This window comes from Octodon degus, unplaced genomic scaffold (assembly GCF_000260255.1).
Source record: "Octodon degus isolate 3935 unplaced genomic scaffold, OctDeg1.0 scaffold00104, whole genome shotgun sequence".
Classification (NCBI taxonomy): Eukaryota; Metazoa; Chordata; class Mammalia; order Rodentia; family Octodontidae; genus Octodon; species Octodon degus.
The window spans coordinates 5,165,231-5,182,500 of NW_004524680.1; the positions used below are offsets into that span (position 1 = coordinate 5,165,231).

The following is a 17,270-nucleotide window of genomic DNA, read 5'->3' on the forward strand; positions in this document are numbered from 1 at the left end:
CCGAGCGCCTGTGATGGTGCACCTGGGTCCCCGAGTGCCTGTGATGGTGCACCTGGGCTCCGGAGAGCCTGTGATGGTGCACCTGAGTCCCCGAGTGCCTGTGATGGTGCACCTGGGCCCCTGAGCACCCAGAGCATGTCCCAACCACATGCACCCCAAAGTCCTCACTCAGGAGCCCTCCAGGGGAAGAGACCTAGGCTCCCACCCTTGTCTCCCACATACCGTCCAGTGACCTCTGCCAGGCACCCTGACTTTCCTAGGCTTCCCACCCTCAGGGACCACCAGTGCCTGGGGAGGAGCATCCTACCAAGGGCTGTGGCGCTTCTGGTACACAGGCTGCCTGAGATGTCTACACCTTTGGAGAGGAGTACAGTGGCTCCCTCTGGGTGAGGTGTGTGTCAGACACAGAGGACGGCAGGTGAGGGGTTGGCCTGGTAAAGGAGTGCCACCTGCCAGGGCAGCAGCGAGGCCTCCAGAGCTGAGTGCTGCCTCCGGCTGACCCTGCCAGCCCTGTGCCCAGTAGGCGCTCACTCTCTACCTACCTCAGAGCCCCAGCCAGGCATCTGTGACCCTCAGCACCGCCTCAGCCCCCCGTCGCACTCGACATGCAAGTCAGCCAACTTCTGGCCTCACTGACCAGAGAGGATATATTAGAAAGTGTTATACAGTGGTGCATGTCTGTAATCCCAGCACTCAGGAGGCCGAGGCAGGAGGATTGTTGGGGGTTGGAGACCAGTCTGGGCTCCACGGTGAGTTCAAGTCCAGACTGCACTACATAGTGAGACACTGTCTGAAAAGAAAGAAAGAAAGAGATTTTAAAAAATAAAACCTTAATCATTCAAATCTAAAGGGAACGAGTGTCAGGACTTTGATTTAACCCACAGACCCTCTAAGGAATGAGGGGACCAGCAAGAGATGAAAGCCAGCATGTGAGCTGAGACACAAGGAGGAGCCTCCACTTCCCGTGGATTCCTGGAAAAGACCAGTGATTGTTCCTGGGGTTGCTGAGCCAGCTCCAGTCGATCTGCTCCAGCAGCCGGGAGAGGAAGGACACAATGACCCATGTCACTTTATGAACCTGGCATGACCCTGGTGCCAGACCAGCCAGAAAGAGCTCTCAGGAGAAGGGTGGCAAGAGGGTGGCACTGTCACAGCAAACGAGAAAGGAAGGATGAGGTGGGAGGGACAGCTTGTCCAAGTCAAGGCTGATTAATAAGCTACAGTGGTCAGAGACCCTGGTCCTCAAGGAGGGACACAGGATAGGACAGAAACTGGGAGTGTCACACAATGCTCCCAGCCAGCCCTGCTCTGCAAGGGCATCTGCTGTGTGCTTGGGATCTCCTGAGTCCACTGGAGCCCTACAGTGTGCAGCTCTGGGGCCCCGCCTCTGGGCTCATGCCCTGGGGGGAAAGGAGGGAGTGGGACAGAGCAGCCGTGGGGGCCTTGGCTAGGGGTGCCACTGGCCTGCCCTCCAGGGCTGAGTCACTGCCCAGCTGCATAAGCCAGGTTGGACTGTTCTTTTGCCCAGTCCTTGCATCTGTCTGCTCACTCATTCAGTCATTCAACAAACTTTAAGGACTGCAAAGTGCCAGGGCATGAAGACAAAAACCGTTTTATTCCAAGGTGCCCAAATCTCCTGAGAAAATGAGAAAGGAGAAAGTGCCTACAGCTCCTGGGCAAGATCAAAGCAGGACCACAGTTCTCCCAGCCAGGGCTGGAAAGTTTTAAGGAAGGAGACCCAGGTTTTCAGTCGTTCACTCCTTCTCTTGGCCAGCTCTGGGGTGCTCTGCACGTGCACACCCATCCTTCACACATTCCCCGGGTGGGCTGGCCAGGGTCATCCTCCACTGTCGCTGGCTGGGAACCTGTGATTCTGAGAGGGCGGGGAGGGGTCCTGAGGCTCCAGAAAGACCACCTGTGTTCATGCTGGAGACAGCAGAAGGCCACACAGCCTCCTGCTCAGGTCCCTTTAGGTCTCACTTGTACCTGGTGGCCAGTGGCTCAGGAGGAAGCCAACCTAGAAAGGGAGGGATTGTTGTGCCCTGCAGCCTGAGGGTACAGGCTCAGGTCCAGAACTGCTTGGCCTCTCGGCCTCTCTCCACAGCCTTCTTTCTCTAGGGCCTGGCTGCCTTGGCCTACAGGACCTTTCTGTCCCTTAGGAGCCATGTCCTGTGCTGGATAGGCTCTTGGAGGCCGTCCCTGGCCTGCCCCCTCCTCAGCCTTGTGCGCACATTCTCTCCCATGAGCTCTGGTGCACTCCACGCTCTCCTTTGAGAACTCTTCCCCATTGCTTAGAAAACTGTGTTTCAAGCCTCAGCTCCAGTGCCCCTTCCCCTGCCAGGTCTGCCACAACTCTCCCAACAGATACTCCATGACTGCTGGTCATGTGGCCTTGGGAGAGGCTGTGTGCTTGCCAATCTGTGCCCCCTCTAATCTTCTGGCCCCTGTGATGACGAATGCCTTGTTGCTCTCTCTCAGTCTGGGTGCTCCACTATTCTATGCAGAACAAATGAGTGAGTCAGCTGGGGCAGCTGGGTAAGGAGCCAGGGCCACAGGGGACCTGGAGGCAGAGGCAGCCCCAGCCTACGGGCCTAGGATCTGGCTAGAAGTCCTGGCCCTTGCTACTACCCACGCTGCTCCTTTGGCCTTGGCTCGCATGAGGAGCCGCAAGGGAAGCTGGGTCAAATGCCAATCAGCCTCACATAAGGGCAGCATGGAGACTGGGTGGAGCAAACCCCTTCCTGGGGTTCCTGTGTGAAGCAAGAAGTTGGGGGTGGTTCTTCACACTCCCTAGGATCTGCCCATTCCAGGACACAGGACAGGGCTTTTCTGCTCAGCCAAGAGATGCTGTCAGGTGAAGGGGACCCTGGGTAAGTGGAGTGCAGACTGTCTCCCATGTGGACCTCTGAGCTCTGGGACAAATGTATCTTATGAAGCAGATTTCACAATCCCCCACAAGGAGCAACGCCAGTGACCCAGTAGAGCCATGCTCCTTGGTAATGCAAGCATCTGGGCCCTGGGTTGAGGTGGAGGCCTGTCCCTGTTTTACAGGGACATGAAGGCATGGCTGTGTCCAGACCCCTGTTCTCTTCAGAGCCGGCCCATCTCTCTGGGACAGTATGGAGGTGGGTGACCCCACTGTACCTTCCTGTGGGCTCCCTCAGAGGTCCATCCCTCCACACACTGCTCATTCTTCTTGGCTTCCTCTGCACACCCTCTGGTGCCAGCTTGGCCAGGGGGACTCTGGCATTAACTACAGGAAGATCTCTGCCCAGAGGGCAGAAGCTCCTGAGTTTTCTCACCTCAAATTTCAGAGAAGCCACTGCCCATGGGAATTCTCTCCCCACCCCAAGGCTGCTTTCCAGCTGCCCCTGGAAAGGCTCCTCCAGGGCTCCTTGGGAGAAAATCTTAAAAATAAGCAATGAAGATCCAGTCACAGGTGAGCCCACCTGATCTTAAAGCATTCAGACATGAGCTGTGTCCTGTAGGTGGCCAGGTCCTACGCTGGGGTCAGTTCCTGGGGTCCTATGGTGGCAGTGCCTCGAGGACTCAGGGGCTGTGGGTTCGCCAGGCAGCTGGCCTCTCACCAACCAGTACCCAGCCAGTACCCAGTCTGTCACCTAAGTGTCTCTAGAGAGGGTGGGGATGGAGATCTTCAGCTCAGAAGGTGGCAGCTGGCTCAGCCATGGCCCTCCAACCGGTTAGTCCTGAATCCAAGACAAGAATTGTCCAAGATGTCAGGAGCCCCCGGGGACATGCCTGGGCCCCAAGGGCATCTGGATGACTATATTCTTTGCCTCTCCAGATGTCAGACTGTCTTGAACCTGGTCTGGGCGGCCTGGCTAGCAGTGTTGGCAGACAGTATGAAATCCAGCGGTTCCCAGCTCTTGTCCTATTCAGACAACTGATGAACATAGCATTCAACTTTTATTGAAAGAAAGAAGAAAAAGAAAAGAAAAGATACATTTTGTATGCAGGCAGGCCACTTCAAGAATGAGGTTAGAACTGGCAAAGTCAATGGCTGCTATAACTTTTCTATCTTCTTTTGACATCAGATTCAGGCTGTGCCTTGCAGGGCTTCGGAGCTGCTTTGCTCCTGCATCTCAACCGGGATTTGACAGTTCTTCATGATTGACGGGTCACACCTGGTTGTCTAGCTGTAATTTGTCATGTCCTGATCTCTGCCTCAGCAACAGAGCTGGGGACTTGGGGACATAGGAGGACATACCTGGTGGTCCAACAAGCCTAGACCAGTGCGATGAGTGCAGATGGCTGGGCTTCTGGTAGCTGAGGCCCTACTCCAGGGGTGCGTCCTCCCCTGTGGCTGTCAGTCAGGGTGGCAAAGGTCTTAGAAGGGGGGCCCTGGCACCGGCTCTTTCTGGTTCACCTTCTCAGCTGACAAGACCCTGACTTTCAAACCTGTGACTGGCACTACTGTCACTAGAGCATTCTGCTTGTGAGCCCATGTGCTGGGGAATGGCCCCAACTGCCTGCTGCGTCAGTTGAGGACAGAATTCTCAGGGATGAACTACCTCCAACTTTCAGGCAGTGGCTGTTGGGACCAGGTTCCTCAGGACTCCCCAGGGCCTCTGATCGGCCTTCCTGGGACACAGTTCCACCGAGTCGTGGAGAGAGGGTTGAGAGAGGTCATTTGTAGGGAAGGTACCTGTCCCCACCCCACCTTACCGCCCAAATGTTGAGGTGGCCTGGGGTAGGCTGAGCAACTTGGTCTTGGGACTGACCCCCTTGAAGTACCCAGGTCTACTCCCTGTGTACCAAACCCCACCATGGGTGGGGGCCCAGCAATCCTCTCAAAATGCTTCTCCAGGGCAACTGGTGGTGAGGAGGCTTTCTGAGACACATAAACACACTGTGCCCTAAGAAGGACCCTTTCCCCCTCTTCCTTCTGGGTTCCTCCCCAGCCATGGTGGAGTCAGTTTCTTCTTACTTTCTTCTAGCATCAGCTTCATAGCCAGAGGTCTCCCTAAATCCACAGGTAACATTCAGGGAATCCCAACAAATTGCTGCACAGGGATGGATAGGTGGACAGGACTAACTGGTTGGGTCTAGTTATTCTCCTGACCACTGATTCCTGGACACAGAAACAAAGGCTGAGTGACCATGCTGAGACACCACTGTTTCTGGGGACACCCTCCTTGAGCCCCATGCAGATTTCAGAGTTCTGGGAGGCACCCTGCTGTCCATTGCCTAGGCCATTTTCTTTAAATCCTCCTTGGATGTTGGCATAGCCACAGAAGATGGAATCAGAGACCGAAGTCCTCAGTGAATCTACCCTGGGGCTGCACCTGGTGGCCCTCAGGTGGCCCCACCTCAGGTAGCCCCTCCTGACAAGGCAACAAATGCCCTAGAAGGCCTGCGCTCTTCTTGTCTCCTCCTCAAGGCCACCAGACTCAGGATCTCGGGCCTGGGCAGAGCCCCAGGCCAAGCAAGCTCCTGTGTCCAGCTCCCTGCTGGGCCGCTGCCCCTCCACAGAGCCAAGGCTGTGTATGACAGTCTGTCTTTTTAAAAAAAATTCACCTCCTTTTTGGTTTTGAGTAAGCATTTTTTTTTCTTATAAGAGCAACTCATTCCCGCTGCAGACAATGTTGACAAATTTCAAAAAGGATTCAGAAAGCAAAATTGCCTGAAATCCCGAGGCCCTGAGATAACTGCATTTTAAATTAGAATTGAGTGGCTTTTCTTTCCTTTGGATCTAAGCAACCTCCACGTCATCTAATAATCTTGAGAAAGTGAATCTCTAGGCTGCCCATTCTTCTCTCTTTTTAAGCATGTGTGGCTATTTTAAACCTTGGAAGAATCCTGCAGTAGTGAAATTTTAGTCTTTTATGAATTTTTCCAGAGATTGAGTTCCTAGACAAGGGATTCCCAGCCCAACAGCCATGCCCCGGGTGGGAATCCGCGAGGGCCTCTGTGTTTGTCTTCTCAGCTCTCTCTCTTGTCCTTTATAATCTTTCAAGCAATCTTTACCTGTGGGCAACAGGGCTTTGGTCTCTCTGCCTAGTCCGGAGGGGGTCATTTCCAAGCCTTTGAGCCCACTGGAGCCATAGTCGTCTACCTGAGGTGCAAGTTGGGAAGGCAGCTATCAGCACACAGAGGCCAGCTAAGGCCATCCTGCAGGCCGCCCAGGGACAGGGTAAAAACAGGGCTGGGACTGGGGTGGGATTGGAGGGCAGGGCCAAGGCTGAGACAGCAAAAGGGAGGGAGGGCAGTGGGAAGGATGGGCCCATTTCTTTCTCCCTAGAACTGAAAAAAAGGCTTGTGGCCTCTCTGGGGGAGGGGAGAGCTGTGGCTAGCTGCACTGGGGTGGCTGGGGGACCTGCCAGGATGGGCTGTGGAACTGGGATGGCCTTTCTTTCTCCATCAGCGAAGGCCTAATCTCCAGGTTACTCTAGGCAGCTGCAGCCAGGCAGGAGCCTGGATGGCCCTGGACAGAGATGAAGAATGTTCTAGTTCTTTTTTTTTTTTTGTGGAACCCGGGATTGAACTCAGGTCATTGTGCTTGCCAGACAGGATGTTCTAGATGGAAGGGCTCAAGGCAGGGGTGGGGGACACCAGGACAAGAAACGTGTTCCAGGCAGTGAGTTTCCTGGGGCAGGAGGGCTGTGGTATTTGTTTTTTCGGACCTGGAGGCTCCTTCTGATCTTCCTGCCCAGGAGCTTCGCAGACTACATCTGTCTTCTCTGTGAAATTATTCTTTAGACTTGGTTGCCCAGCCCTGCCTTCGCTGGTTTGCTACCTGACTGACTCCCTGACATGGTATTCCCCAGGCCCACCTCACTTCCTCCAGGAAACCCTCTAAGAAACGTTCCCCCAGGGACTCATATCCCAGACTTGGAATGCTGCCAACAGAGAAAGGCTTTTGCCACCTCCATAAAGAGTTCCAGGGACCAGTCTATGAAAGGGGTTCATCCTCCTGAGGAAACTGTCTCCTCCCGCTTCTGTAGCTGTGACGAGCAGGGCCTGGGCTTGGGTGTACAGGACTGAGTGTGGAAATGAACCCCTGTTCCAGGGCACAGGCCCGAGCAGGGGACAGCATCACCCAGGGCTGTGAGGAATTCAGGCTCCTTCCGGCCTCCCATCCCCACCCGGTAGGCAAGGCCTGTGTCTAAGTGGGGGTGGGGTAGACGGTCAGGGGTTCAGAGTGTGCGCAGGAGATGGTGCTGAGCTGAGTCAGGGGTTCAGAGTGTGCGCAGGAGATGGTGCTGAGCTGAGTCATGTTTAATGGCACAGGAGACAGACAGTCAGGGCCAGGGCAGCAGAGGCCCTTAGATCCTGCACAGCCTGGGAGCTCACCCAGGTCACTGAGCAGGTAACTGGCCATCCATGGGGTCCAGAGGCTTCTGGCCATCAGCACTGCCCATAGGCTGTGGCCAGGAGATGCCCAGAGGCTGTGTGCCACTGAGGGTGGCAGTACCTGGGCTTGAAGGCTGCTAGATAGCAGCCTTGAGCTCAGGTACCACAGGTACCTCCCACCCTGGCTCTGCCCCCTCCACTGACAGGTTAGGGCTGTTCAGGCCTGGGGTAGCTGGAGTTGGGGGCTGATACGGCCTAGATGACTGAGGCGAGGGCTGCTCGGTTTTGGAGGGCTGGTCAGGCTTGGGGTGATCAAGTGTGGGGTGACTCTGTATGGCCCGATTCTAGCTCCGGCCAGGGTGAGAGACACAGCCGTCTGTCCCTGCCAGGCGCTGTCACCCCAAGGTTCTCATCTCCATACGGTCCCCAGTGGTGGTAGCTTCCATAGGCCCTTCAGAATGCTCAGGCACCTGTGTTCTCGGGAGGAGCAGAAGCTGGCATTCGGTGAGCACACCCGGTGGGCACATCACAGGCTGTGTGTGTTGGGGGAAGCCCACTGCACAGGAGCACGTGGTCTTTTCTGTCTCTGATTGCCAAGTGCAGGGACTAGAGTAGTACACCTTTGGAAGGCCTGTGACCCTGTGTGCAGGGGCAAGGTTTGCTGCCAGTCTCAATGTCCCTGCCATCTCGTTCCCCTTCAGGGCCATGGTCCAGGGGACAGGGATCCACAGCCAGCCAGGGCTGTACCTAGGAAGGCAGGTTGGGCACCTCCTGCCACCCAGTTGGGCAGAGACTTCATAGCCACCTCTCTGCTGACTCATCTTAACCTCAGGACTTTGGGGACTGGGGGGGGGCAGCTGTTGCAAAATAACACCTGTGCTGAGGAGTGGCCCCAGTGTCTGACTGGGAGATGAGAGGTAAGTTGTTTTCGGATTAGCGAGTCATACAGGAGTGAAAGAGCAGCTCCCAGCACAGCCAGGAGCTGCTTCCACTCTGTTCCTTCAGCTCTGTGCATCCAGGCCAGGCCTCTAAGGCCCTGGATCAACTGCCTCACAGAGCACACACGCGGCCTGCAAAGCCCCATTCATTAATGCCGCAGTCAAGCCTGAGCCTGCTGGTCAGTGGCCTATAGCCCATGATGCTGAAGGAGGTGAGACAAGCATGCACTGGGGACCCCTCACCTTGCTTATCTAGGAACAAGAGAGAGATTGGGCTCCCCCCTTTGACAAGTGCCCACACACAGGTGTCGTGAGGCTGGGTGTGGTGTGGATACCGTGTAATGGTGACTGACTAAATGCGTGACGGTTCGCCTAAGAAATTCACAATCATGTCCAAAGGTAAAAACAAATCAGACCACAGCACAGGGATGGTAGCATTTATCCTACAATCCTGAGACCTGGCCCAGGTCCTGGCCACAGCACAGAGCCAGGACAAGAACACCCTGAAGCTTGTAGCCAGCATCTTCCCAGGAAGACACAGTGCCAAGGCTGGAACCAGATGGCGTAGGGCCATGGAGGTGACACCAGAGCTCTGTGACACCTACAGGGCACCAATCTCAAGGGCTGTTTGTCCATGGGTGATGACAAATAAGTGACACAGCCATACCCGACCCAGAGACTGACTTTATGTCCATTCCAACAAGATGCTGGCTCTGCAGTCATTTTTTCTTTTGTGTAGCAAAGCACTGCCTCTCTGTAGAAGCCTTGGACTGCAGAAGTTCCTGCGCCGGCGTCCCAGCGCTCCCAGAGCCCATCCCATAGTGAGAAAGGAACCTATCATATGTATGGCTCTGCACCTGATTTTGTTATCTCCGATTTGATACCAGCTGCCAACCAGTTTTTCAGAGGAAGAATTCCCTGCCCTCCCCCACACCAGCCGAAGTGCGAGGATGTTTCTTCACATTCTTTTCCATCGTTCTCTCACTGACAGTTGGAAAAGCACAACTCATTTCTCATGCTCCTTTCCTTCATTATCGGCACTGTGGGCCATGTTTCCACTTAATTGCTGGCCCACAGGTTCCCCTGCCTGTGCATAAGGCTGCGGAGGGAATCCTCTGCTTTCTTGGCTGACTGACAGGAAGAGGCTTTTTTTTTTTTTTTTTTAATAATGGGAATTGAAACCAGGGCTTTTGCACTGAGCTGCAACCACAAGCCTTTTAATTTTATTATTTTTTTTTATCTTTGAGACAGGGCCTCCTAAATTCTGTAAGTTATACAGGCTGTGATCCTCCTGCTTCAGTCTCCAGTTCTGGGCTCACAGGTGTGCACCACCCCAGTTGGCTGAATGCAATTTGCATGTATTAATCTTAACATATGCAAATAATTTTCAGTTTTGCTTGCAGTTGTCAGTGGGCGGGTCAGACCCAAGAAGCTGTGTTGCTGGCTGTCAGTGCTGGTTTCCTTCGGTTTCTGTCTTTGCTTCATATTTACAAAGCCCTCCCCCAACCCTGGATTAGAGATGACAAAATTCATAACCTCTTCTTATGTTTACAGTTTCAGTTTTATAGCTTGAGTATTTTGACTGATTGCTCTCTATTTTGGTGTCAGAGGAGGGTGGGGTCCAGGGTGACTTCCTGAGGCCCCACTGATCTGTCCACGTTTTCCTGTGAAGTTCACAGCTGTGGCATGAGTGGCCTGGGTCCCTCCAGGCTGTGCAGCTGCACACTGACCCTGCCTTGGGTTGGTGGGTAGGCTCTGCGACACACCTGCCTCTATGTGCTAGGCTTTCCATTTTCCCCAAATGCATGTTAAGGAAAGTGGTTCCTGCAGATCCAAGCAGGGACCCTGCAGGCACAGGTGCTTGGGTGGCATGGGGCCCCCAGGGTCTCCCGGGCAGCCTGTGACGGTTTTGGGGCCTGAGATCACAAGGCCTGATGGGCTCCCATGTTCCCCCTCTGCTTTGAGTCTTCTGCAGACTGCTTGGACTTGGAGCTCCGGGGAGATGAGACAGAGTGCTGCTGTGATCCCTCGGCCCTGGAGAGAGAGCTGCTCAGCAGGATCAGGGCCATGTCTGCTACACAGAAGGGCCAGGCATTGGACATCATTTGTCGCTACCTGGAAGGGCACACCAGGGTAAGGCCCTAGGGTGATTCCACACTGTGTGACAGCCCTTTGTGGTCCTGGTCCCTGAAGAGTCTCAAGCCTGACAGGATCCTGAGGGAAGCTCGCTGCGTGGCTGTCACTACCAGCATCCAATGTTGATCTCTGAAGACCTTTATAGCATTAGAACTCTTGACCTTCTGCCAGGAAGTGCTGGAAGGTTTGAGGGATTCAGGGTACAGGTGCTACTCCACATCAGCAGGTGGTTGGGCAGACACCCAAGGCCCCAGGGTCTAGTCCCCTCTACCTCATGCCCACCCAGAGCCTCCTATTGAGCTCTGTATCCAAGGCCTCACTCCTTGGGCCTCCTATGATCTCAAACTGGTTTTGGGCATAGGGTGGGAACTGCAGGACCCCAGTACTCTGTGAATGTTGGGGGACCCTCTAGACCAGCTTGAAGGCCTAAATGCTACCAGAGGTCATGCAGATTCTGAAGTGGGTTGGGCAGGGCTGTCCTGGCTCCTCTCTTCCAAATGTCTGCTCCAATCCTTACCTCTAGCCTCTGGAGAATGTAGCTACTCCTTTGGGCCATTCTGAGGGACAAGATTGTTAGAGGGCTGAGGGCTGAGGAAACAGCAGGGCCTGTGCGCTTATGGAAGTCCTGCTGCGAGCACACACAGCTGGGCTAGATGGGCTTAGGGAAAGGCATCCAGTCAGAGGGACATAGCTACGCAAAGCCCTGGGGCTGGCACAGCAGCACCACAAAAGGGTAGGAGCACTCCCAGACATCAGCTTGGCTCGTTGACCACATTAAGTATCAGCCTCTGTCTGAGGGCAGGGGTCCGCTGGGGCTTTAGCAGAAGCCAGCGTGACCAGATTCTCTCAGGTTCCCGTCCCTGACCCCTTCCTCCCCCGGCAAGCTGTCAGTCCCATCCGCACTGGGCTATGTCAGTACTGGGGCAGGGGGTGAGGGTCTGACACCGAGCTCTGCCACAGCCCCTGGAGGAGCAGCATGGGATGGACACAGACATCCATGTGCAGAAGCTCCTGGAGTCCCTGCACCTGGAGCCCAAGCAGAACATGAATAAGGTTAGTGCCAGGCTGGGGCCACTCGGGGATCCCCAAGGGGGTGGGAGGTGACACGACCCAGCCCAAGTGAGGCTCAAGGTGGACCTCGAGGGGCCCAGAGCTGAAGGCCTAAGTTTTAGGGTGCTGTGGTAATCAGCACAGGGCCTGGACATCAGCTGCAGAGTCACCACCAACTGTAGAGTCAATGCAGCCCTCGGGACCCTCAGCCCCTCGCCTCAGACCCCATCTCTACCTACCCTTGTGCTGCCAGCCCCACCCCACAGGGCGCTTCATGCAGACTAGCCCCAGGCCTGGGGTGGGTGTCAGCCCCAGCTGGCCCCAGCCCGTGTCCCAGCGTCCCTCCTGCTACGCAGGCCCTCCTTTTCCACCTCTTTGGACTGCTCCTTTGTGAGTGCACAGATGCGGAGCTGGTGAAGAGTCACCTCACCTCCCTTCTGGAGCTGTCTCACCAGGACTTCGACCAGCGGGAGGTGCATCGGGCCCTTGATGTTCCTGGCTCTCCTAGTCTTGCGTCCTGGGGCCCCACCCCACCCCAGCAGAGGGCGTTCCCACGGGGAGGAGGGGGCCCTAAGGGACCAGAAACATCGCACACTGTCACCTGGGGACCTGCTCTCTGGCGCCCTGCCCCACAGGACATTGCACTGGCTGTGGGCTTGGCATCTACTACACACCTGGAGGAGGTGTGGGCCCTGCTGGAACACCTGGGCAACACCTGGTTCTCAAGATGGAGGAACCTGTCCTCTGAAGGACAGGTAGAGCGGCCCCTGGTGGCCATTCTGCAGAGGGCAGTGCAGGGCAGGGAGGGCCTCAACCTCGGCACAGGCCCCACCTAACAAGGGGGGTGGAGGGTGTCCCAGAGGGCTGGGATTTAGGGCGAGGCTGGATGAAGCCCTTCTCTGTACTTCCCTGTTCCTGAGACTCCACAGGCAGAGTTGAGAGCTGGTATTGGATACAGGATCCATGGCCACAGGGGCTGCCCAGGCCTGTAGGCATTGTGTGTAACCCAGACCTCAGTTTTTCCTGTGTGTGCCTGGCCCGGGAGGGCAACGAATGCTCAGCTTCACTTTCCTAGCTTCTCCCTGCCACAGTAGCCATACAGGGAGGAGCAGGCAACAGAAGACCTGCCTGTGTGAGGGCACTGGCTGGAGAGGTTTTCCTGAAGCAAGGCCTGGGATCTGGGGCTTGTGGGGTGTGGCCCCAACCTGGGTCTGTGCTGAGGGGCTTGGCTTCCCTAGGCAGGAGGCTGGTGTGGGGTGTGAGGGCCTGGTGTGGGGTGGGACTGATGGCCAGCAGCCCCTGCCACCCACTTACCCGCAGCCCCCAGATGCCAACCTGCCCTGGAAATGGATCAGCAGCACCTTCTTGTTGTGCTACGGACAGATGGCTGCACATGCCAAGGAGCGGATCCTGCCCTGGGTAGACAGCCTCATCCCCCGGATGGTGCACTACTTTTCCTGCAACCGTGCTGTGAGCCTCGCCATCTCTCTTGGGGGCAGGAGGGGAGGGCACCTCAGGTTCCCCTTGCCTATCGCTATGTTTATCTCTAATCCCTCGTGTTCAATCCAGTGCCCTAGCTGCGGGTGGCTGGGACAGGGCCTAACTGGACCAGGCAGAGAGGCTGGCAGGCAAAGCGGTGTGCCTTTCACATTTCTGAAGTCTCCTTCCAGGGACTCCAGCAACCCAGGAGACACAGTACAGGGGCTAGAACTCACTGCCCTGGGCCAGTTATGTATGGTGTGTGTGTGAGTGTGATTGTGTGTGTGTGTGTGTGTGTGTGTGTGTGTGTGTGTGTGGTATACATATGTTGTGTATAAGTTATGTTCTGTGTATGGTCTGTGTTAAGGTTTGGTATGAGGATTTGTGTGTATGAGTGTGTGCTGTGTGGATATGTGAGTGTGAGGGTGTGCTTTGTGTACGTGAAGGTGTGCTACATGTGAGTGTGTGCTGTATGGATTGGTGTGAGCGCTTGCATTACCTGGAGCCCCGGTCGAGCCTAGTAGTGTGACAGGCTTTCCATCCCCTGCCCCCTAATCTGGGCACTTTGTACCGTAGGATGACATCCTCAAAGCCAGCTTCCTTTCCACTGTAGTCCTGCTCACCAGAGTGCTCAGGCAGGAATATGGCATCCGCAGGTACAAGTTCACCCAGACAGCAGACCTCATCCAGTGTCTCCTGGTGAGTAGCATGCTCAGCACCCCTGCCTTCAGGGGCTCGGGGACCACCAGAGGGCGAGGGAGCGCAACGGCTGGCCCGGTGCTGCTGCCACTGGGCCCCCTTCTGCCTCCGCAGTGGGTCCTCCAGGAAGAGCCCAACTTCCTGGCCACTGTCTCTCGGCAGAAGATCATCTTGGTCATTGCAGTACTGAGGTACCTTCCCTGGGCTCCAGGACAAAGGCGGGCCAGAGAGGGTGGAGGGGGCGCAGTGTGCCAAGGATGAGGGGCAGAGCTGGCACCAGATGCTGAAACAGGGTTGGGGGCGCTGAGGCCAGGACTTACCATGCAGGGAAGGTTCGGTTGGCTTCATCTCGCGACAGATACATTTATAATGCTGACACCCCGAGCCTGGACCGACTGCACCAGAGACTGATCTTGGTCACAGCTGAGCCCTAACCCTGGTCTCACAGAAAGCCCCGTCCTTGTTGCCTCTTAAGTCTTGACCCTGATCATAGATTAAATACAGATCTTTGTCACCAGGTGACCTCTGGTTGCACCTTGTCTTGTCCCCCAAATAATCCCCAAGTTTCCCCAAGAAGCAGGGGATGAAGCCAAGGAGTTGGGCTGGCTGAGTCCCTGTTGCCATGGGTTCCTCCAGCCCAAATGTGCTCCACCCCCCCCAGCCCATGTGGAGTCTGAGGCAGACAACATTCATTTGTGTCCCCTAGATTGCGGGGAGCCCAAGTCAGGTCTCTACCCAAGCTCTGACTGTGCAAAGAGTCTTCTCTGGTTTCTTGTAGCAACCTGCGGCCCAGCCTACCGCCCTGGGTCAGGTCCAGGGTTCTGAAAGTCTGCCTGCGAAGTGTGTATGCACTGCCTCCTACAGAGAAGCTGCCAGGCTGCCTGCCTTCCCTGGATGCATCCCCTGACATCGATGTCATGGTGACAGTCCGCTCTGGCCATCCTCTCTTCTGGGCTGGGGGCTGGGGGCTGTCAAGCTCTGCCTGGGGGAGAGGCCAGGGGATGAGCTGGGGTCCAGGTTTGGTTGCTATGACCTGGGTTCCTGCAGTTCGTGAGCTGTGCTCAGCTCTTATGACTCAACTTGACTGAGCCTAAAAACCCCCTACAGCCTCTGCTGCTCCTGGTCCTTTGTCTTAGCCAGGTAGGCAGGGACTTTCCTCCCTCAGGACTTTGTCCTGTCCAAAGCCCTGAGGCAGGGACATGCAGGCTGGTACACACATGCCTCCTGCCTACACTTAGCACACAGCAAGGCCTTGTCACATCCCAGGAGCCAAAAGCATCTCCTCTCCACCACCACCACAACTCCAACTGGGACAGCTCTGTCCTTGGATGGGAGGAGCTCCCTCCATGGTTAGGTTCTGCCCCCTGTGCCAGGCCTCCTATGGGGTCTGTGGTGACGGTGGAAGATGTTTGTTCCCACAGCCACAACCTGGTCTGCAGGGACAGCAAAAGCCATGGAACAGGCCAGGCAGGACCTGCATCTGCTAGAGCCATCTGCTAGACAGGGGCCAACATGGATGTCCATTGGGCATTCCCTCCTGTGGGGAGAGAGGATCTTGTGGGGACCCAAGGAGGTCATGGGGTCTTGTGGAAGCCCATCTCCAGGGGGTCACCAAGGAGTGACAGCAAGTCTCAGGGAAGTCCCATTCCTCTGTTGCTCATCTGAGTCCGGTCAGTCACTGGGTCAGTCAGGCCTTGTCACAGGCCGTGCTCCATCACCAGGGAGGCTGCGTCAAGCAATCCCGGGGGTCCTCTGCAGTTGGGGAATGAGTGCCAGGGCCCTCGACAAGTCCGAGCAGCAGCCCTTCCTTGTGCCACAAATACCTAGTTATCTCCAGGTGAGTCTTGGCAGCCAGCGTCTGCCCTTAGAAGGCATCAGACACTCAGCCACAGGCATTGATTCAGGAAGGTTTTAAGGTTGATTAAAGTAAAACTGCGACACCACGATGCATCCAGAGTACACCTTGTGTGTGAGTTGGCAGACATCTATGTCACCGCCATCAAATTCAAGACAGACAGTCCTGAAGCTTCCTGTGCCCCGGGATCCTCCCTCAGGGTCCTCTGTGTGTACTCTGCCCTCCTCATCTCTCACCACTGATACGCTAGCCTGCTGTATCACTGAGTGTCCATTCGCACTTTGAAGAATTTAACTTGGAGAGATCCTCCTGCCTCAGCCTCCTGAGTGCTGGGATTACAGGAGTTTGCCAGCACATCCAGCCAAATCCCTTTAATTTTACTGGCCCAGAATGTGAACTATGTAGGTAAATGACCAATATGCGCTTACAAAGACTATGTATTCTGCTGTTTTGCAAAGGAACGGCTTGTAAAAGTCAGGGGGATAAACCTGACTGGCAGCATCGTCCATCCCTTCTGTCTGCACAGATGTTCTGTCTACCCTTGTGATCCGTGGTTATGGATTTGTCTCCTTGCAGCGCTCAGTCGAAGCGTGGTGCAGGGTGTCGCTAGGCCCACAAACACTTAAGATCCCTCTGTCTTCCTGAGCAATTGGCCCTGCGGCCGTCTTCACTGCTGGAGCCCTTCTTTGCTCTGAAACGGATTCCATCTGTCGCGTGGCAGCCCTTTCTCCATTCTGTCACCTTTATCCTGTGTGCATCAGTATAGCCAACTTTTTAGGAGGCAGGTCTTGCTGTTCCCCCTGCGTGAGTTTCGCCTTCTGGCGGTGGGGCTCTGGCCCACTCACACGTAAGGGAAGTTCGAGTCGCACTACCATTTTCTCTTTGTCCACCTCGTCTTCGCTCCTCTCTCCACACCTCTCTGCCTTCTTTCAAGTCATGGAACATTTTAATGGAGATGTATTTAACCTGCTTTTTTGACATTTTAGCTATAGCCATTGACTTATTTTTTGGTGAATGTGTCGGAGCTTATATTATATGTATTTAACCCTTCCTCTCTTTGTCCTGCACACATATATCTGTACTTATACCTATGTCCATAGATGTATCTCCAGGTCCTAAATATACAGCTTTCCATTTCTCGCTTCCTAAAGATTATACACCGTTACTGGTGTATAATATCTATACCTATACTTAGATCTATTGAACCATCTATTGATTTTACTTTTCTTTTTATTTATTTATTTTTTATATTTTAGGGAAGAATCTAAGTGAGACCCTGAACACCCTGTAGACCCTTCCCTAAAATACAAAAAAGGACCCCATAGACCCTTCCTTAAAATAAAAAAAAAAAAAAAGAAAGAAAAATCAGTTGGCTAACAATCCCTGATAAATGGATTTGAGCAACAAAATTGAGTAAGAGTGATACGATAGATAGTGGGTTTCCACTCAGGCTTCTTTTGCTAGGAACAAAGCCCAGCAGCTTGTGCGCTCTGGGGACTGTCCCTCTCTCGCCCCCTGGGAAGCTACTTTCCCTAGCCCTAGCTAGTGTCTGCATGCTGCAGTGGCTCTCAGCCCGGGCTCTGGGGACCTCTCAACGTTGCTCTCGAGCAGCGAGCAGCGCTCTCCTCTCCTGCTCTCTGTCCACGCCCCCATTGCCTTGCCCTCCAGCCGGCCTCCATCAACAGGAGGAAGGCACAGAGGAGGCTGGGAGTAATCGTGGCCTCCCTGGGAGCTGGGAGAAGCTTCAGCCCCATTGCGCAGTGACTCCTTCTCTGGGGCAATTAAAATCAGCAGGCAGC

At 55.0% G+C, this 17,270-nt stretch overlaps 1 protein-coding gene across 1 annotated transcript in view; it reads left to right on the top strand.

Annotated features, from left to right (window-relative positions):
• Positions 1 to 7,276: 7,276 nt before the first annotated feature.
• Positions 7,277 to 17,270, top strand: part of LOC101591299 (maestro heat-like repeat family member 5) — a 31,354-nt gene continuing 21,360 nt past the window's right edge. The window contains exons 1-10 of the mRNA XM_023723954.1: positions 7,277 to 7,330; positions 7,704 to 7,818; positions 10,228 to 10,385; positions 11,349 to 11,441; positions 11,795 to 11,911; positions 12,074 to 12,193; positions 12,759 to 12,908; positions 13,494 to 13,616; positions 13,731 to 13,807; positions 14,395 to 14,536. Coding sequence (XP_023579722.1) covers positions 7,773 to 7,818; positions 10,228 to 10,385; positions 11,349 to 11,441; positions 11,795 to 11,911; positions 12,074 to 12,193; positions 12,759 to 12,908; positions 13,494 to 13,616; positions 13,731 to 13,807; positions 14,395 to 14,536 — 1,026 coding nt within the window. The 5' untranslated portion in view covers positions 7,277 to 7,330; positions 7,704 to 7,772. The remainder of the gene's footprint in view (positions 7,331 to 7,703; positions 7,819 to 10,227; positions 10,386 to 11,348; positions 11,442 to 11,794; positions 11,912 to 12,073; positions 12,194 to 12,758; positions 12,909 to 13,493; positions 13,617 to 13,730; positions 13,808 to 14,394; positions 14,537 to 17,270) is intronic.